We start from the raw sequence: 20,726 nt of genomic DNA on the forward strand, positions 1-20,726 counted from the left end.
AAATATTGAGTAGCAGAAACTACTATTCCTGTGCAGTCTTGAGACTTGCTTCCTTGTCCCTGGAGGGCCAAAGACCCAAGGCCTCCAAAGTATTTTGGTCCATTGGCCATTTCTGCCTCCTTAGGATTGCATGCCTGAAGGGATTTTACAGAAGTTAGTTGAGTGCCTGCTGTGTACTAGTTTCTGCACGGGCTGAGTTTTCAGCCCACAGCATGATAGAAAGTCTTTGTCATCCTTGCACTGGTGCCTGGGAAGGAGGATAGTTGGACTACAAGTTCCAGCATGCACCGGGCCAGCCTCCGTGTGTGTGTGTGTGTGTGTGTGTGTGTGTGTGTGTGTGTGTGTGTGTGTGTGTGTGTCTCCTAGCGCCTCCTGGGAGTTGTAGTCCGCTCGCTCATCTCAGTTTCCTCTCCTCTGCAGAGTCCGGTCTTTTCCTTTTCACCGGAGCCTGGGGCTGGAGATGAGGCCCGAGGCGGGGGCTCCCCGACTTCCAAAACGCAGACGCTGCCTTCTCGGGGCCCCAGGGGTGGGGGTGCCGGGGAGCAGCCCCCACCCCCCAGTGCCCGCTCCACACCCCTGCCCGGCCCCCCAGGCTCCCCGCGCTCCTCTGGCGGAACCCCCTTGCACTCACCTCTGCACACGCCCCGGGCCAGTCCCACTGGGACCCCGGGGACAACACCACCCCCCAGCCCTGGTGGTGGCGTCGGGGGAGCCGCCTGGAGGAGTCGTCTCAATTCCATCCGCAACAGCTTCCTGGGCTCCCCTCGCTTTCACCGGCGCAAGATGCAGGGTATGGGGGCATGAACTGCTGAGTCCTAATGTGTGGAGGGGGCTAGGAGCTAAAAATCTGGTCCCAGGGATGTCCCTCTGGCATGTCTAGAGAGGAAGGGACTGGGGGCCTGGATTACCAAGTTCTAGAGAAGAGGGGGTTTGGAGCAGAGGTGCACCTGTTGGGGAGAGAGGTGGGGCCTCTAATTCCGCAGGAGGGCCTCCATTGAAGGGCACACCCCTTTGGGGCTCTGGATCACCTCCCATTGGCCCGTGGTTTGTGAGCCCCGTCCAGGAGGGATGGCTTGGCTGAGGCTGCAACTCCAGGCTCTGGAACCCTGGGAGGGGGTGAGTGCAGGCCTGTGTGCTGGCAACTGGGACGGTGGACAGGTGTTGATCACGTTCTCTGCCTTCCCCCTACCAGTCCCTACCGCTGAGGAGATGTCCAGCTTGACGCCAGAGTCCTCCCCGGAGTGAGTCTAACAGGGAAGGAAAGAGTGGGGATGCAGGAGATTCATGCCCTTGGTGCCTTCTTAACCCTCCTCCAAACCATCCCCTCCCACTCAGGCTGGCAAAACGCTCCTGGTTCGGGAACTTCATCTCCTTGGACAAAGAAGAACAAATATTCCTCGTGCTAAAGGACAAACCTCTCAGCAGCATCAAAGCAGACATCGTCCATGCCTTTCTGTCGGTGAGGGGCCTGGGTCCCCGTCGATCCTGACCACCGCAGAACTACAAGTCCCAGCAGGCCCTGGGGCTAACCACCTTAGCATAGGCCTGGCTTCCTCCTGGGGCTCCTGGGATTTGTAGTTTTATGGCCAGAGTTGGGTAGAAGTCAGTAGTCAGGAAAAATTTATCATGGCCAGAGGCCTGGAATTGGGGAGATAGGATCCTGAATTGCACTGTCCCCAAGGATTGTTGAGTTCCCATTCCCCTACTGCAAGCTTTGAAACTAGCGGAAGAAACTTCCCAGGCAGTTTTAAGGCTGCCCCATTGCTGGTCTGTGGTTTTTTGCCTAGGGGCTGATGGGACTTAGAGTTTCTGTGACAGATATGGCTATGGGAAGCATTTGTAAAAGGAGCAAGCGGTGTTTCATGTGTTCTTAGAGTCTGAGGCTGTCATCTAGCTATCACAGTCCTCGTGATGTTAGGATTGGGTTGTCCAGCCATTCCTCCATTACTCGCTGATAGGATAGAGAAAGCTACAAGTCCTCGCAGGCAGTGGGGCCTCCCAGTGCATTTCCTGTCCTTCTTTCCCTCCAGTGGCTCGTGGGACTTGTAGTTCCTTGGCCACAGCTGGTTGTGGGGCTGGGTATCCGTTCCCTGGGCTCACCCCTTCCTGTGTTCCCACCTTGCTCAGATCCCCAGCCTGAGTCACAGTGTGCTGTCACAGACCAGCTTCAGGGCCGAGTACAAGGCCAGTGGCGGCCCCTCCGTCTTCCAAAAGCCAGTCCGCTTCCAGGTGGACATCAGCTCCTCTGAGGGTCCAGAGCCCTCCCCACGACGGGACGGCAGTGGAGGCGGCGGCATCTATTCCGTCACCTTCACGCTCATCTCGGGTGAGTCTCTCGGCTAGGCTGCCCTCAGCCCAGTGCTGGGACTGTTCACGACAGCTCAGATAGTGTAGGAGCCCAGGAGTGCAGCTGCAAGAGGAGGAGATGGTGTTCAGCTGGGGCCGACTCTCTGTGCTCCTCCTCCCCACACAGACCCCCCCCCCCCCACAACCCCATCCTCTATTTCCCCAGTCTCATCAGCATTTCCCCGGCATTTACAGTGTAAATAATGAATGCGTGATCTCCTTGAAGCTTCCAAGCAGCCTCTGAGGTGTTAGTAATCACCCATTTTACAGAGGAGAAAACTGAGTCATAGGGAGGTCAATGCACTTGGCCAGAGTCACACAATACACTGTGGCAGAGCTGCAGCCCAACCCAGGCCTCTCGACTTCAGAGGGAGAGCCCTCCTCTTCCTATTACTTTACGATGGGAGAGCCAAAGGGTGAAGAGACAGCACCCTGCTGTCTAATATCAGTCGGCCCAGAGCAGACATCACCAATTGATGGCAGAGCTTATTCCTGCTAAGCTCAGTGACAGCCTCAGGAACTTTCACTCCAGGCAGCCATGACCAGTCGAGACTTGGCACAAGAAAGGAAAACCACCAGAATGCCTTGCTTCCAGTTCTACTTTCTACTTGGTTCCTCAGTCCTGATAGTGAGCGTTGGGATGGGGGGGATATTTCCGATCTCTTTGTCACCAATATTAATATGTCACAGGTGGGAGAGGGGCTTGCCCCAAGGATTTCTAAACCAGGCGGCTATGGAACTGTGGGTGTTCCATCACCAAAACCAATTATGACTTATTTTTCTGTCCCCCTTAAAGACTAACATGCAGGCTGGGCGCGGTGGCTCACGCCTGTAATCCCATCATTTTGGGAGACTGAGGTGGGCATATCACAAGGTCAGAAGTTCGAGACCAGCCTGGCCAACGTGGTGAAACCCGTCTCTACTAAAAATACCAAAATTAGCCGGGTGTGGTGTGCTGGGCTCCTGTAATCCCAGCTACTCAGGAGGCAGAGGCAGGAGAATCGCTTGAACCCGGGAGGCAGAGGCTGCAGTGAGCCGAGATTATGCCACTGCACTCTAGCCTGTGTGACAAAGCAAGACTCCGTCCCCCCCCCCAAAAAAATACTAATATGCAGACCTTTCTCAATTTTAAGACTTTTTCTGACGCCAGGCATGGTGGTTCACTCCTGTAATCCCAGCACTTTGGGAAGCCAAAGTGGGAGGATCGGTTGAGCCTGGGAGTTCAAGACCAGCCTGGACAACATAATGGGACCTCATCTCTACCTCGCCCCTAAAAAAAAATTATGTATACACATACACACCAAAATAATAATAATAATAAATAGCCAGGCATGGTGGCATGCACCTGTAGTCCCAGCTACTCCAGAGTCTGACATGGGAGGATACCTGATTCCAGGAGGTTGAGGCTGCAGTGAGCCGTGATCATGCCACTGCACTCCAGCGTGAGTGACAGAATGAGACCTTGTCTTAAAAAAAAAAAAAAAAAAAAGACTTTCTCCGATTTTTTTCTTTTTTTTTTTTGTTGTTGTTGTTGTGTTTTTTTTTTTTTTTTTTTTTTGAGACGGAGTCTTGCTCTGTCATCCAGGCTGTAGTGCAGGGGTGCGATCTGGGCTCACTGCAACCTCCGCCTCCTGGGTTCAAGAGATTCTCCTGTCTTAGCCTCCCAAGTAGCTGGGACTACAAGCACGCGTCCCCATGCCCAGCTAATTTTTGTATTTTTAGTAGAGACGGTTTTGCCACATTGGCCAGGCTGATCTCGAGCTCCTGAATGGCCTCGAGAGATCCGCCCACACATCATTCCAAAGTGCTGGGATTACAGGTGTGAGCCACCGCGCCTGGCTCCAACTTATTTTTCATACATTTCTGGTCCTTCATGGCCTCTGCTAGAAACTAACAACAAGCAATAGTATCTATTTGAATAGAAACCAACACCTGTTATTTGAAGTTGAAGGTATGTGAGTTTGACTGTGTTCCTTAAATAGCAGCACAGACCCATTTTCAAACCATGGATTGATGTGGCCCCAGCGGAGCTTGGTGGAGGGACTGGGTTCTGCAGGCTGGGATGGCCTTCCCGGCCCTGGACCCCCAGTCAGTGTTTTTCTGCCCGCCTGTTCCTCCAGGTCCCAGCCGTCGGTTCAAGCGAGTGGTGGAGACCATCCAGGCACAGCTCCTGAGCACGCATGACCAGCCCTCTGTGCAGGCCCTGGCAGGTGGGGGGCGGGGCCCGTGGGTGGTGGGGGCCGTGGGTGGCAGGGGCTGTGGGTGGAGGGGGCCGTGGGTGGCAGGGGCTGTGGGTGGAGGGGGCCATGGGTGGAGGGGGCCGTGGGTGGAGGGGGCCGTGGGTGGCAGGGGCCGTGGGTGGAGGGGGCCGTGGGTGGTGGGGGCCGTGGGTGGCGGGGGCCGTGGGTGGAGGGGGCCGTGGGTGACAGGGGCTGTGAGTGGCAGGGGCTGTGGGTGGTGGGGGCCGTGGGTGGCGGGAAGAGTTCCAGCATGAGCAGGTGCTCTGGGGTTTGGTTTGCAGAGGAGGTCCAGCTAGTGGGCTCCTTCACCATTGTCGTAGCTGAGGTCTCATCTGCTGAGTTGTGAGCAGGTTCCCCGAGAGGCTGGGGCCTGAGGAGGGTCTCCCTAGCAACCTGAGGACTGGCTCCCAGGGGTCCCTAAGAAAACGACAGGCTCTGTGTTGGGGGTCGTGGAACATCCTGCCAGCAGAGGTTCAGGACCTCTGTCCGGGAGGAGGGTTACCCACCGTCCTGGTTTGCTTGGGACTGAAGGGTGTTTCCGGGATGCAGGGCTTTGAGTCTAAACTCAGGACAAATTGGCCACCCTCTTTGCAGGTCTCAGACATCACCTCACTCTGGGGCTAGGGCCGAATGGTCCCTAGCAATCAGAATTCTAAGCTGAGTTCATGAGAATGTGCAAGATCTTGCTCTGGGGGATCCAGCCTTCCCGGGCTCCCAGTCCTGGTCATCAAAGACTCAAATCCTCTAGCAATCAGGGGACAGCAGAGGGTTTGTTGTAAAGGTGTCTTAGTGCATTCAGGCTACTATAAGAAAATACCATACACTGGGCAACTTTCAAACAAAAGAAATTTATTGCTGACAATTCTAGAGGCTGGGAAGTCCAAGATGAAGCTGCTGGCAGCTTTGGTGTCTGGTGAGAGCTGCTTCCTGGGTGACAGACAGCACGTTTGTGCTGTGTCTTCACATAACCGAAGGGGCAAGGGAAGTCTCCGGGGCCTCCTTCCTAAGGACACTAATCCCATTCATGAAGGCCCCACCCTCATGACCTAATCACCTCCCAACTTGACCACCTAATACCATCACCCTGGGGTTGGGTTTTGGCACACGAATTTGGGAGGATGCTGTGTTCAGTCCACAGCATGGGGTGCGCTCACCCAAGCAACCAGAGGTAGCCAGAATTCTCGAGGGAAGAGAGCGCCGGCCCTGGAAATCAGCCCTCATTCCTGAGACCATGGCAGTCCCTCCCCTAGGAACAAGGTCGCGGGGACACGGTGAAACAGTGTACGGGGCCCCATTGCAGGGCACGTGGACAGCCGTCTGCTCTGAGGGGAGGCAGGCAGCATCAGCCTCACGGGGCCCAGGCCCCTTCCTGAACCCTGGACCCCTGCTGAAGGGAAACAGGGCCCAGTGTTGAGGCCAGGGGCCAGGGCAGCTTTGGCCTTGTCACCAGAAACTGAGTGCCAGGGTCAGGTCTTTGGCTCTGCAGCCATGCTTCTCAACTTGGGGAGCTGGTTTCACCCCGTATGTGTTTCCTTTGGCCGCCATCAACAAACGACACAGCCTTGGGAGCTGAAACAACACAAGTGATGATTATTGTACAGTCCTGGAGGTCAGACGTCCAACCCGGTCTCCGCAGGCTAACACAGGGTGCCTGGAGGGCCATGCTCCCTCCAGGCGGCTCTCGGGCAGAGTCTGTTTCCTTGTGGGTTCCAGTTCCTTGATGCCGCCCACACTCCTCTGGTTAAGGCCCCTTCCTCCATCTTCAAAGCCAGTGATGCCATCTATCCCTCTGACCGAACCTAGCTGGGAAAAGGTGACTCAGTGGGACCTGCACAGATCCTCCAAGATAACCCCCACCTCACGGTCCCTAACCTTCCCCGCAGCACAGGGTCTCCCGTGCTCCATTAGGGAACATAGTCACCAGTTCTTGGTACCTGCATGTGGACATCTTCGGAGGGGGCCGCTCTTCAGCCTAGCACAGCCCCCCAGGGACACTGAGCAATGTCTGGGGATGCTTTTCCTCATCTCAACTGGGGAAAGCAGGGGGATGCCAGTGGCCTCTTGTGGGTGGAGGCCAGGGATGCTGCAGAACATCCTACAGTTGACAGAACAGCCCCCCCCCGACAGCTGGGTCCCAAGTGGCAGCCGTGCTGAGGTGCAGAAACCCTCCTCTCATGGTTGCTAGGGGCAACCGGAAAGCAAATTAGGTCCACTGGACCCGGTTGCCAAGGAAAGCTAGCCTCAGCAACCAGGGGTCTCAAAAGAGGCACACCCTTGAAGATGTAGGACTAACAGGCACCCCGGGGCTCAGCCACCCGTCTCATAAAGGAGAATGGAGTAGGGGGACCAGGCCTCCAAGTCATAGTGGTTGCTATGACAACAAGCCCCCCAGTTTTTGTTTTTTGAGACAGAGTCTTGCTCTGTCACCCAGACTGGAGTGCAGTGGCGCGATCGCAGCTCACTGCAACTTCCACCTCCCAGGTTTCAAGTGATTTTCCCACCTCAGCCTCCCGAGTAGCTGGGATTACAGGCGCCCGCCACCACACCCGGCTCATTTTTGTATTTTTAGTAGAGATGGGGTTTACCATGTTGGCCAGGCTGGTCTCAAACTCCTGACCTCAAATGATCTGCCTGCCTTAGCCTCCCAAAGTACTGGGATTACAGGCGTGAGCCATCGCGCCCAGCCCCCTCAGTCTGTCTTTTTCTTTTTTGGGGGGGGGACAGAGTCTCGCTCATGGCCCAGGCTAGAGTGCAGTGGTGCGATCTCAGCTCACTGCAAGCTCCGCCTCCCGGGTTCACATCATTCTCCTGCCTCAGCCTCCCGAGTAGCTGGGACTATAGGCACCCGCCACCACACCCTGCTTTTTGTATTTTTAGTAGAGACGGGGTTTCACCGTGTTAGCCAGGATGGTCTTGATCTCCTGACCTTGTGATCCGCCCGTCTCGGCCTCCCAAAGTGCTGGGATTACAGGCGTGAGCCACCGCACCCGGCCCCCTCAGTTTGTCTAAAAAAAAAAACGAGGTCTCTGCCAGGGGACCTCAGGTAACATTCTGGGTCCCATGGAAATTGCTAGAGACCACCCAGCAACCAGTGTTTCCACCACAGTCCCCAAGAGGAGGTGGCCTCAGGACCCAGGAGAGAGTGACCTGAGTCAGGCTGGCCCAGCATGAGGGGCCTGAGATCCCTGCCACCAGGAGGCTCCCTTGAGCCCAGTTCTGTGGAACATTTCTCTCTACCAACCAGGGTAGGAGTCAGGTGGCCCTCTGGCTATGAACTTTGAGCACTGCCCTGGCGAGCTGTTTCTTAACAAACAGTATCAGAACCAGAATCTGAGAGTCTCCTAAAGTCAGGCCCAGCCCAGGTCTCCCTTGGACTAACCTGGCCCCAGGGTTGTGGGGGGCAGAGGGTGCAGCCCCCATCCTAGGGGAGCCAGGCCTTGTCACTTGGGGTGTGTCCTCCGAGTAACCAAGTCTGGAGGCTTCAAAGCCAAGTGGTGGAGGGACTGGGTCTTATTGGGGATTGGAGCTGGAGCCTCGGGGTCCCTGAGACCGACTGATAAGGAGACTCTGCCCCCATCCCCTGGTAATGGGAACCCCCAACCCTGGGCTGTGGAACCCACGAAAAAAACCTCTTCCTCCCTTGCAGATGAGAAAAATGGGGCCCAGACCCGGCCTGCTGGTGCCCCAGCCCGAAGCCTGCAGCCCCCGCCTGGCCGCCCAGACCCAGAGCTGAGCAGCTCTCCCCGCCGAGGCCCCCCCAAGGACAAGAAGCTCCTGGCCACCAATGGGACCCCTCTGCCCTGACCCCAGGGGGCCGGGGAGGGAGGGGACCCCCCACCCCCCTTCCCTGCCCCCCAACTGTGAATCTGTAAATAAGGCCCAAGGAACATGTCGGGAGGGGGGGTGGACACAAAAACCGGCCTTGCCCTGCAGGGATGGGCTCCGCGGGCCGTGCCCAACTGGGGGTGGTTCTAGGGGAACAGGGGGCGGGGGAGCTGTTTCTATTTTATTTATTGATTAATTTATTATTTTATTTATGGATCAATCTCTCTGCGGGGTGGGGTGGGGGAGGGACGGGAGCTGGTTGGGGTGGCTTAGCAGATCCGGACAGGGCCCTCTGTCCCTGTGTCGTCCCCAACCCCCTCTTCCTGGGTCCCTCCTCCCCTGGTTCTCCCCTTCACAACCTTCTGTACGGATTTGCTCTCCGGAAGGAATTCTGGTTTCGCGTGATCCTGCCTGCGTCCGTGTCTCTGATTCCGCCGGCGGCAAAAAAAAAAAAAAAAAAGATAATAATAATAATAAATAGCCTTGATCAGGGACAGCTGGCCTCGGCCTCTCGCTTCCTGGGTGCCCAATTACAGGGGCAGGGCCCGAAGGCGGGGACGGGGATGCTGGCTGCCACCAGCCGTTCAGAGGCCCTCCGCGCCGGCACACGGGTCCTCCGGCTCCAGGTCAGTGAGCAGCAGCCCCAGCCGGTTGGAGAGATCCCCTGTGGCTCATCTTGCTGCGTGCGGGGCACTGAGATTGGCCCCATCTTTCCTGCTTCACTGGTGAGGGCGAGGCCCAGGTCAGGGTGGCTGCTACAGCTGGACCGGCAGGGAGATGGGGGAGGCCGGCGAGGGGCTGAGGCTGGGCCACGGTTGAACACACAGGGTGCAGCTCTCCAGGGAGGAGAAGTCAACGGCGAAGAGACCGAAGAGCGCGAACAGCAGCATGGCCACCGCCCACTCGCAGGCCGCAGAGACGCTGCGCAGCGAGCAGGCGTGGAGGACGATCACTGCCCAGGGTCAAGGGCCACACTGCTACCGCGACAGACGGGGAGCCCGGCCCGGTCTCTGTGCCCCCTCGCGCTGCGCGGAGGCCATCTCCGGGTGTCCCCATCCTCAGCTCTCACCTTTCTCCGTAACTCCGATGCTCTCCAGCCCCTGTCTCGATCTCAAGCTGCTTGCACGCACTTTCCTTTGCATGCCTCCCGCCCCCTTGTTACTATTGCATTCCCAATATCCCAAAAAGTTTCCGTCTCCCTTCCCTGACCCAGGGAAGGGCCTGGTTGCCTCCCTACTTGTCCAGGACACCCAGCTGCCGTTGCTCCTCCCTCCAAACACGCAGGGTTTCCTAAAGACGCCTCCCTCTCCACCGCCAGCCTCAGACTGTGCTTTGCAACTTTCTCCTGAACATCCACCCGGCTACCCAAGTCCCACAGGCATCTCCTGCTCACTCCCAGAGTCTAATCTCTTCCCTGTAAAATCTGTTTCTCTTTCTGAGTGTCCCTTCCTCCGTGACAACTCCACCATCCACTCATGTGCCCCAGCAGACACTCCCGGCCCCCTCTTCATCCCTCTTGGCCAGCTGGTCACCCCAAGTCTTGTCCTATCTGCCTTACCTGTCTCTCTCCAGCCCTCTGCTCCTGTCTTGCACCTTTCTCTCCTCGTCTGCCCCGTCCCTTCTCTGGCTCTCGCCTTCCACTAGTTTCTTAAGACCTTTTCCTGCTCTGCCAGCCCTGCAGGCTCCAGGCTCCAGCCTAGTAGAGACAGCTCTTGTTTTCTGGAACTTCTCTCACTGGAGCCACTCATCACCTCACCCCTCCCAGACAGTGTATTCCATTCATTCAGGGATTTCTAAGGGGGCTGAGAAGTGGTGGCTCATGCCTACAATCCCAGCCAAGGTGAGAGGCCAAGGTGGGAGGATTGCCTAAGGCTAGGAGTTCAAGACCAGTCTGGGCAACAGAGCAAGACCTGGTCTCTTCTTTTTTTTTTTTTTTTTTTTTTTTTTTTTTTTTTTTTTTTGAGAGGGAGTCCCACTGTGTCCCCCAGGCTGGAGTGCAGTGGCGCGATCTCGGTTCACTGCAAGCTCCGCCTCCCGGGTTCATGCCATTCTCCTGCCTCAGCCTCCCGAGTAGCTGAGACTACAGGTGTCCACCACCACGCCTGGCTAATTTTTTGTATTTTCAGTAGAGACGGGGTTTCACCGTGTTAGCCAGGATGATCTCGAACTCCTGACCTTGTGATCCACCCACCTCGGCCTCCCAAAGTGCTGGGATTACAGGCGTGAGCCACCACGCCCGGCCTGGGACTGTTCTTGGTATATCATTCTTCCAGTATTTACTGGTCACTCACTATATGCCAGGCACAGATCTAAGCACTGTGTGCATATTATCCTATCCACTCACAACCCTGAGGTCAGCCTGTCGTTACCCACATTTGAGGGACGAGGAAACCATTGACACCAAGAAGTAACAGCCCGTGGAAGATTCCCCCAGCTAGCGTGTGGAGGACAGGGCATTCCAACCTGGGCAACGTGACCCCAGAGTCGGCATTCTCGACGACAAAGCCGTAATCCTGTGCAAATGCTGAAGCCCAGAGAAAGGAAGAGACGCCCCAGTGACACACAGCCAGACAGGGAGACCAATTCCAGTGAAGAACCACCCCCAACCCCTACCCCGGATACAAGGAGGATACTGGCCACAATGAGGATGGTGCAGAAGCTGCAGAGGCCCAGACGGAGTGGCCCAATCCAGGGAGCCCCGGGCTGGGGCAGGCTCTTCAGCCTCCACAGGAGGAGCTGCAGCCAGAAGTAGACGTTACCCAAGATGAAGGCAAGGAAGGCCCCTGCCAAGTGCGTGGGCCGCTGGTTCTTTTCCTGGGAGGAGAAGGGAGGAGTTGGGAGGGAGACTCTGGGAAGGAGGGTAAGGGGCACCAGAGGGCCAGGGCCTTTCACCAACGTAGTAGACAGTGATCGCCAACTTTCCATACCCAGTGATGGGCTTATTAAGCACATCGGCTACTGTCAGCTCCACAAGGGCAGGCGTTTAAATCTGTTGTTCATGCTATAGCCTCAATTCCTAGAACAGTGATTGGCACATAGCAGATGCTCTGTAAATATGAGTGGAATAAATCTTGCATTCTCAAGGCAAGGGACAGATATTTCCCCCAAAAATTGGTCTTACAGGTGAAAAATTCTTAAATGTTAACAGTTGTATGTGACTTACAGATACACAGCATAATATTCCATTAAAATTTTAAAATACTTAAAATTTCGCCCTGGTATGATGGCTCACATCTGTATTCCCAGCTCTTTGGAACGTGAAGCAGGCGGGTCACTTAGAACTCAGGAGTTTGAGACCCACCTGGGCAACATGGCAAAATCTTGTCTCTACAAAAAATACAAATATTGCCAGGCGCGGTGGCTCACGCCTGTAATCTCAGCACTTTGGGAGGCCAAGGCGGGTAGATTACTTGAGGTCAGGAGTTCGAGCCCAGCCTGGCCAACATGGTGAAACCCCATCTCTACTAAAAATACAAAAAATTAGCCAGGCGTGGTGGCAGGCACCTATAATCCCAGCTACTCAGGAGGCTGAGGCAGGAGAATCGCTTGAACCTGGGAGGCAGAGGTTGCAGCGAGCCAAGATCGTACCATTGCACTCCAGCCTGGGCAACAAGAGCGAGACACCATCTCAAGAAAAAAAAAAAATACAAATATTAGCTGGGCATGGTGGCTCAGGCCTGTAATCCCAGCTACTCAGGAGGCTGAGGCTGGAGGATTACTTGAGCCCAGGAAGCAGAGGTTGTAGCGATCTGAGATGGCACCATCGCATTCCAGCCTGGGCAACAGAGCAAGATTCCATCTCAAAAATAAACAAATAATAAATAAATAAAATAAATACTTAAAATTTCATGAGAAGGCCAGGCGCTGTGGCTCAAGCCTGTAATCCCAGCACTTTGGGAGGCCGAGACGGGCGGATCACGAGGTCAGGAGATCGAGACCATCCTGGCTAACACGGTGAAACCCCGTCTCTACTAAAAAAATACAAAAAACTAGCCGGGCGAGGTGGCGGGCACCTGTAGTCCCAGCTACTCGGGAGCCTGAGGCAGGAGAATGGTGTAAATCTGGGAGGCGGAGCTTGCAGTGAGCTGAGATCCGGCCACTGCACTCCAGCCTGGGTGACACAGCAAGACTCCGTCTCAAAAAATAAATAAATAAATAAATAAATAAATAAATAAATAAATAAATAAATAAAATAATAATAATAATAATAATAGGAAGAGGGGACAACCAGGGGGAAATGTCTAAAAATACTCCTTAGAGGAACAAGATAATAACAACAGGTTGAGGGCTGGGCAGTGACTCATGCCTGTAATCCCAACACTTAGTGAGGCCAAGGTGGGCAGATCACTTGAGGTCAGGAGTTTGAGATCAGCCTGGCCAACATGGTGAAACCTTGTCTCTACTAAAAATGCAAAAATTAGCCGGGTGTGGTGGTGAGTGCCTGTAATCCCAGCTACTCTGGGAGCTGAAGTAGGAGAGTCACTTGAACCCGGGAGATGGAGGTTGCAGTAAACCAAGATCTCACCACTGCACTCCAGCCTGGGCCACAAAGCAAGACTCTGTCTCAAATACATAAATAAATAAATAGTTGCAGAGCACACTGGGAGGCTGAGGCGGGTGGATCATTTGAGATCAGGAGTTCAAGACCAGCCTGGCCAACATGGTGAAATCCTGTCTCTCCTAAAAATACAAAAAAAAAAAAAATTTAGCCGGGTGTGGTGGTGGGTGCCTATAGTCCCAGATACTTGATAGGATGAGGCAGGAGAATCGCTTGAACCCGGCAGGCAGAGGTTGCAGTGAGCCAAGATCGTGCTATTGCACTCCAGTCTGGGTGACAGAGCAAGACTCCATCTCATATATATATGTACGTATATATACACACACACACGTACACATATATACACATATATATGTACATATATACACATATATATATATACACATATATGTATATATACACACACACACATATATGTGTATATGTATTCTCTGTGGTCTGCGGGCAATAAGGACAGACCTAGCTAGAGTCTTTACGGAGATGGAATGAAGTCATGTACAAAATGGAAAGCCTGCTGCCAATGGCTGCCAAATATTTAGTCAATTGCCTAACATGAAGAATGAGTAAATCTCAGTCACTTCTTTTTTGAGACAGGGTCTCACTCTGTTCCCCAGGCTGGAGGGCAGTGACACAATCACAGCTCACTGCAGCCTCGACCTTCTGGGCTCAAGCAATCCTCTATCTTCCTACCTCAGCCTCCTGCATAGCTGGGACTACAGGTGCATGCCACCACACCTGGCTAATTATTTTTTGTAGAGACAGAGTCTTGCTATGTTGTCCAGGCTGGTCTCGAACTCCTGGGCTCAAGCCTCCGCCTGCCAAAGTCCTGGGATTACAGGCATGAACCACTGTGCCCAGCCTCAGTAATTTCTTTTCTTTCTTTGTTTTTTTTTTTTTTTTTTTTTTTTTTCTTTTTCTTTTCTTTTTTTGAGACTGAGTCTCACTCTTGTGGCCCAGGCTGGAGTATAATGGCATGGTCTTGGCTCACTGCAACCTCCGCCTCCCGGATTCAAGCGATTCTCCTGCCTCAGCCTCCTGAGTAGCTGGGATTACAGGCACCTGCCACTACCCCTGGCTAATTTTTTGTATTTTTAGTAGAGACAGGGTTTCACCATGTTGGCCAGTCTGATCTCCAACTCCTGATCTCAGGTGATCCACCCGCCTTGGCCTCCCAAAGTGCTGGGATTACAGCCATGAGCCACAGAGCCCGGCCAGTAATTTCATCTTTTTTTTTCTTTTTCTTTCTTTTTTTTTTTTTTTTTGAGAGAAGTCTCGCTCTTATCCCCCAGGTTTGAGTGCAATGGCTCGATCTCGGGTCACTGCAACCTCCACCTCCCGGGTTCAAATGATTCTCCTGCCTGTGCCTCCCAAGTAGCTGGGATTAAGTCGCCTGCCACCACACCCGGCTACTTTTTGTATATTTTAGTAGAGACGAGGTTTCACCATGTTGGCCAGGCTGATCTCGAACACCTCATCGCAAATGAGCCGCCCGCCTCGGCCTTCCAAAATGCTAAGATTACAGGCGTGAGCCACTGCGCCTGGCCCAGTAATTTCATCATTAAATGAGCTGGGGAGAGGGGCTGGCAGAAAATTATCCCAACCTCCTCGAAGTCAAAGAAGTCCTACATACAAACAGCCTCGCTCGGAGTGCCCCATTCACAAAGCAAAGGAATCCAGCCGGTCCAAGGCCACTGGCCAAAGAAAAATACAAGTCCCAGGAGGCCGCGCGGGAACCAGCCGCGAGACAACAAGCCTATGGCCGCGGGGCATGCTGGGAGTTGTAGTTCCAGATGTCGGAGAGAGCAGACCCTGGGCACCGACTGGGTCTCACCTGGAAATTGCCTACCACGGAGGTGCCCAGGGCACAGAGAAGACCCGTCCATAGGATCAGCTGGTTAGGCCACCTTCCGACGCCCCAGTCCCGGAGCTGGTGGTAACGGATAATGCAGATCCACGCGGCTGGGAGGAGAGGGGAGAAGGAAGTAGGAGGGAGACCCACCCGGGACTCCTGGGACCCAGCGAGGGAAAGGAGGGGAGCAAAGTGAGGGAGAAGGCGGCAAACTCCCGGATTTTGGGGAAAGAGGGGCCTGGGGCATGGACTCCTGGGTTTGAGAAAGGAGCCGTCTCGGAGCTCGCTTGGCTGGGCTGGGGAGCACTGAACCAAAGGGCTGGGCAATATTTACCCAGAGCAGCTCCCATATTGAGCACCTGGCTGAAGATGCAGCTCTGAGGGGGGAAGGATCCGCAGATGCTGGGGAAGACAAAGGGGTCATCCTGGGCCATCCAAGCCAGGGCCTCCACTTTCCTGCAGCGGCAGTACCCCCAAATCCCTAGCCTGGGGCAGGACTACCTGATGTAGGGAAAGCCTCTGCTGAGGTCCACAGTCCTGTTGGTCACTGCAATGGCAAAACTACGGGGGAAATCAGAGTGAGTGGCGACTCCCACCTACAACTTTTCCTTCTGTCAACCAAACAAACAAGGACTTCTAGCCCCCTCCGCCCTCAGACCCAGGAGTCCAGGCCCCCCAGCCCCTCCTCCCTCAGACCCAGGAGTCCAGATCCCCAGCCCCTCCTCCTTCAGACCAGGAGTTCAGAACCCCCAGCCCCTCCTCCCTCAGACCCAGGAGTCCAGGCCCCCAGTCCCTCCTCCCTCAGACCCAGAAATCCAGACCCCAGCCCCTCCTCCCTCAGACCCAGGAGTCCAGACCCCCAGATCCTCCTCCCTCAGACCCAGGAGTCCAGACCCCAGCCCCTCCTCCCTCAGACCCAGAAATCCAGACCCCAGCCCCTCCTCCCTCAGACCCAGGAGTCCAGGCTGTAAGCCCCTCCTCCCTCAGACCCATTAGTCCAGGTCCCAGCCCCTCCTCCCTCAGACCCAGGAGTCCAGACCCCAGCCCCTCCTCCCTCAGACCTAGGAGTCCAGGCCCCCAGCCCCTCCTCCCTCAGACCCAGGAGTCCAGACCCCCAGATCCTCCTCCCTTAGATCCAGGGGTCAAGGCCCCCAACCCCTTCCTCCCTCAGAGCCAGAAATCCAGGCCCTAGCCCCTACACCCTCAGACCCAAGAGTCCATCATGCCTCTGACACTCACACGATCCAGACGCCAGAGATAGCCCAGACAGCTAGGAAGATGGGCATCAGCGACAGGTAGCCCCACATGCCGGGCTCTGCAGGTGAAGGAGCGGGGCTGAGGCAGGACACCTGTCTCTCTCACACCTGAAAAACCAGCCCTCAAGGAGGCCCCAGGTGCATGAGATTGTGGCCCCAACCACTAGGCCCCCGTTGGCTCTCAGGCAGAAGTCACGGGTGGGGGTCTGATCTAATTGGCCAGCTCTCCACTCCAGGCAATTTCCCCACCTATCCCGCAGTGTTCAACCCTATCTCACGCATTCTCCTGCTTGGGGAGTTTCTCCCTGTCCTCCCAGGCCCTCCTTGCAGCTCCCAGCCTCCAGGGCCTCCCTGAGATGCTCACCTCTCCAAGCTCCCTGGGGCTCTCAGTCCTGGGACTGGGGCTGGGTGAGCTTGGGGAAGAAGGGCTGGCATTCAGGATGGGGCTCAGGCAGGCCAAGGCAGAGGCAAAGTCCGGGCTGGAGCGCTGGAGGGCTGCCTGGGGCCTTGGGTCTGACCCACACTTCCTGAGGGGCTCTCTACCCCTAAACCGCCATGTCCTGTCTCCTCAGAACCTAGCAGGCAGCACCTTAGCTTCAGGGGCCCCTAACTTCCTTCCTCCAGCTTTGTGGGTTCAACGTCCAAAGTCTCAGCCCTTCCCTCCCCAGGAACCAGGAATCTGAGCCTCCAGCTCTCTCCAACCTGGAAGACGCAGAATTCCAGGGCCCCAGTTCCTCCTAGAATACAGATACTCTTCTCCAGCTTCTGAGGTCCAACCTCCCAGCTCTTACCTACTCAGGTACCCAAGAGCGAGGGCCTCAGGTCCGCCTGCTCTCTGGGTGCAGCTTCTGTTTCTGGTCTGTGAGATACGGAGCCCTGATGACCCCGCCTCCTCCCCTCCGCTCTCCTTCCTCTCACCCTTCCCCTTTTCCCTGCTGGAGTTCCCCAGGCAGGCTGAGCGTGGGTGGGAAGGGAGCTCTCAGCGATGACATCTCCATCCGAAAATCCCTCCAGCCAGACAAAGACTGCTCCTGTCACCTGACCCTTTTCCTTCTCTCTCCCGACAGCCACCTTCAGCTTCTGACCTCCCCCCTCCCCCGGCTTGGTCCTTAGGGATTTGGGGTCATGGCCTCCTCCTTCTTCCCAGGACCCAGGAGTCCAGTCCCTCAGTCCCTCCTCCCTCAAACCCAGGGTCAGACCTCGAGGCCCTCCTTCTTTAGACTCTGGAGTCCCTCCTGCCTCTGACTTTCACAAGGTTCAAACCCCCGAGATAGCCCAGCTAGCAGGGACAGGGACAGGTAAACCTCACATGCTGGGCTCTGCAGGGGAACGAGGGGCTGAAGCTGGGCCCCTCTCTTTCCTCTCTCTCTCTCCTCCCCTTTACACCTGAAGAACCAGCCCCTTGAAGAGGGCCCAGGTGCATGAGATTGTGGCCGTGGCCTCTGGGCCCCCATTGGTTCTCAAGCAGAAGTCACGGGAAGGGGTCTGATCTCATCGGCCAGCTCTCCTCCACTCCAGGCAATTTCTCCACCTGTTTCAGTGTTCAGTCTTAGCTCACACATTCTCCTGCTTGGGGAGTTTCTCCCTGCTCTCCCAGCCCCTCCGTGCACCTGCCAGCCTCCAGGGCCTCCCCGGGATGCTCACCTCTCCAAGCTTCCTGGGGCTCTCAGTCCTGGGGGTGGGGCTGGGTGAGCTCAGGGAAGAAGGGCTGGCATTTGGGGTGGGGCTCAGGCAGACATGCTGCAGAGGCAAAGTCCAGGCTGCAGGACTGCCTGGGTCCTTTGGTCTGATGGCCACTTCCTAAGGGCTCTCTATCCCCAAACCACTGTGTCCTGTCTCCTTAGAACCTAACAGGCAGCACTTTAGCTTTGGGGGCCCCTAACTTCCTTCCTCCAGCTTTGTGTATTCAACATCCAAACTCTCAGCCCTGTCCTCCCCTGGACACAGATCTGAGCCTCCACCCTTGGGGACCCAGGAGTCCAAGCTCCAACTCCTTCCTCCTTCCCCAAGATGCAGGAGTCCAGGCCCCCAGAACTCTTCCCTTAGACACAGAAGTCCCAGCCACCTCCTCCCTCAGTATGCCACCTCGTTTCTTGTAATGGATGTAAAATCCACATAACATTAGCCATTTTAAAGTGTATGATTCGGCCGGGCGCTGTGGCTCACGCCTGTAATCCCAGCAGTTTGGGAGACCGAGGCGGGCAGATCACCTGAGGTCAGGAGTTTGAGACTAGCCTGGCCAACATGGTGAAACCCCATCGCTACTAAAAATGCAAAAATTAGCTGGGTGTGGTGGCAGGAGCCTGTAATCCCAGCTATTCCAGAGGTTGAGGCAGGAGAATCCCTTGAACCTGAAGCAGAAGTTGCAGTCAGCCCAGATCGTGCCATTGCACTCCAGCCTGGGCAACAAGAACAAAACTCTGTCTTAGAAAAAAGAAAAAAAAAAAAAAATGTGCGACTCAGCGACATTAGTGCACTCCCAATGTTATGCAACCGTCGCCTCTTTCTTTTCTTTTTTTTTGTTTTTTTGAGATGGAGTCCCTCTGTCACCCAGACTGGAGTGCAGTGGTGCAATCTCAGCTCATGCAACCTCTGCTTCCTGGGTTCAAGTGATTCTCCTGCCTCAGCCTCCTGAGTAGCTGGGATTACAGGCATGCACCACCACACCTGGCTAATGTTTGTATTTTTAGTAGAGATGGGGTTTCACCATGTTGGCCAGGCTGGTCTCGAACTCCCGACCTCAGGTGATCCACCCACCTCAGCCTCCCAAAGTGCTGGAATTACAGGCGTGAGCCACCGTGCCCGGCCTTTTTTTTTTTTTTTTTTTTTTTTTCCTGAAACAGAGTCTCCCTCTACTGCCCAGGCTGGAGTGCAGTGGTGCAATCTTGGCTCACTGGGACCTCCACCTCCTGGGTTCAAGTGATTCTCATACCTCAGTCTCCCAAGTAGCTGGGATTACAGGTGCCTGCCTTAATGCCTGGCTAATTTTTGCATTTTTTTGATAAACACAGAGTTTCACCATGTTGGCCAGACTGGCCTCAAACTGCTGACCTCAAGTGATCCACCTGCCTCAGCCTCCCAAAGTGCTGGAATTACAGGCGGGAGCCATCGCGTCCAGCCCCTGTCTGGTGTCTTTTATGCTCAGTGTAATGTTTTTGAGATTCATCCATGTTGTAGTATGTATTAGTGTTTCATTCCTTTATTTTTTATTTTTATTTTTTAAATAGCCAGGGTCACCTGGGGAAGGTGGCTCACGCCTGTAGTCCCAGCACTTTGGGAGGCTGAGGCAGGTGGATCACCTGAGGTCAGGAGTTCGAGACCAGCCTGGCTAACATGGTGAAAACCCGTGTCTACTAAAAATACAAAAAATTAGCTGGGTGGCCAGGCACGGTGGCTCACACCTGTAATCCCAGCACTTCGGGAGACCAAGGCGGGCGGATCATGAGATCAGGAGTTTGAGACCAGCCTGGCCAACACAGTGAAACTCCGTCTCTACTAAAAATACAAAAATTCACCGGGTGTGATGGCGCATGTCTGTCGTCGGGAGGCTGCGCAGGAGAATCGCTTGAACCTGGGAAGCAGAGCTTGCAGTGAGCCGAGATCACGCCACTACACTCCAGCCTGGGCGACAGAGTGAGACTCCATCTCCAAAACAAAACAAAACAAAACAAAACAAAACAAAACAAAACAAAACTCCTATCCCAGTGGGGCTGCTAGAGACCAAAGCTCTCCAGGTTCCCCTCACCCCTTCTGCCCCCAAACGCCTCTCCTCTGGGTCTGGTCATCCTCCTTTTGCTTCTTTTTCCGGAAGTCTCCGTTTGCCCAGACATGAATCTGAGCCATCCCCTGCCCTCAGTGGGGTCCCTGTCTGTAGGCAACACAGATAATCAGCAGGTGACAACTCCCCTAGAGGAAGTCACACAAGGCTATGAGGGAGCCCAGGGGAGGGAGGCATCCAGGCTACCTGCTCCTCCGTCAGCCCTGGACACTGTTCTCCTGCCCTGCCCTGTGTTTGCCACCTGGCTGAGTCCCACTCCTCTTCCAAAATAATAATAATAATAAAGATGAGAAAGCCCAGGTGATCCTAAGGAAGACTTGTCCCTGCTCTGAGTCTCCATACCCAACTCGGTATCCTGGCACAAAGATGGGTTTGGCTCACTGGTGTCCCCACGGTGCTTACGTGACCTGCTTGGGCCCTCCCTGGGAGGATAGGGGGCAGGGCTCCAGCCTGCTGGGCTACTTTCAAGTTGGGAATTAGGCCCCTGTCACCACTGGCCACGGGTAGGTTGGGTGTCTGGAGCCTTAAGGGTCCTTCCGGAAGCTAGGCTGCCGGCCTGGCTCAGCCGAAGGGAAGAGGCTGTGCTTTTCCTCTAAGAAAGATGACATTGGCCGGGCGCGGTGGCTCAAGCCTGTAATCCCAGCACTTTGGGAGGCCGAGGCGGGCGGATCACGAGGTCAGGAGATCGAGACCCTCCTGGCTAACACGGTGAAACCCCCGTCTCTACTAAAAATACAAAAAAAAAAAAAAAAAACTAGCCAGGCGCGGTGGCTGGCGCCTGTAGTCCCAGCTACTCGGAGGCTGAGGCGGGAGAATGGCGGGAACCCGGGAGGCGGAGCTTGCAGTGAGCCGAGATCGCGCCACCGCACTCCAG

The 20,726-nt window shown here is 55.2% G+C and overlaps 2 protein-coding genes across 11 annotated transcripts in view; one reads left to right on the forward strand and one right to left on the reverse strand.

The window, feature by feature from the left end:
• The window catches only part of BRSK1 (BR serine/threonine kinase 1), a 32,220-nt gene extending 23,349 nt beyond the window's left edge, over positions 1 to 8,871 (forward strand). For both annotated transcript variants that reach the window (XM_030912803.1, XM_030912804.1), the window contains 6 exons: positions 421 to 790; positions 1,193 to 1,241; positions 1,336 to 1,459; positions 2,128 to 2,326; positions 4,467 to 4,556; positions 8,233 to 8,871. In XM_030912803.1, coding sequence (XP_030768663.1) covers positions 421 to 790; positions 1,193 to 1,241; positions 1,336 to 1,459; positions 2,128 to 2,326; positions 4,467 to 4,556; positions 8,233 to 8,390 — 990 coding nt within the window. In that variant the 3' untranslated portion in view covers positions 8,391 to 8,871. The remainder of the gene's footprint in view (positions 1 to 420; positions 791 to 1,192; positions 1,242 to 1,335; positions 1,460 to 2,127; positions 2,327 to 4,466; positions 4,557 to 8,232) is intronic.
• A 151-nt stretch (positions 8,872 to 9,022) lies between these two features.
• TMEM150B (transmembrane protein 150B) lies at positions 9,023 to 17,095 on the reverse strand. Of its 9 annotated transcripts, XM_030912812.1 has the most exons (7): positions 16,439 to 17,082; positions 16,058 to 16,133; positions 15,320 to 15,379; positions 15,178 to 15,220; positions 14,801 to 14,928; positions 11,045 to 11,225; positions 9,023 to 9,363 (listed from the first exon to the last, which is right to left on the reverse strand). In XM_030912812.1, exons 1-7 carry the CDS (start codon positions 16,507 to 16,509, stop codon positions 9,167 to 9,169), a joined length of 756 nt encoding a protein of 251 aa, XP_030768672.1. In that variant the 5' UTR covers positions 16,510 to 17,082; the 3' UTR covers positions 9,023 to 9,166. The 9 variants fall into 9 exon arrangements, with proteins under 9 accessions (XP_030768672.1, XP_030768673.1, XP_030768665.1 ...); XM_030912813.1 differs by having other exon boundaries at positions 15,153 to 15,220; positions 16,058 to 17,073; XM_030912805.1 differs by lacking the exon at positions 9,023 to 9,363 and having other exon boundaries at positions 10,533 to 11,225; positions 16,439 to 17,095.
• Between the last annotated feature and the right edge of the window lie 3,631 nt (positions 17,096 to 20,726).

The sequence above is a fragment of the Rhinopithecus roxellana genome, chromosome 12 (genome assembly GCF_007565055.1).
Source record: "Rhinopithecus roxellana isolate Shanxi Qingling chromosome 12, ASM756505v1, whole genome shotgun sequence".
NCBI lineage: Eukaryota > Metazoa > Chordata > Mammalia > Primates > Cercopithecidae > Rhinopithecus > Rhinopithecus roxellana.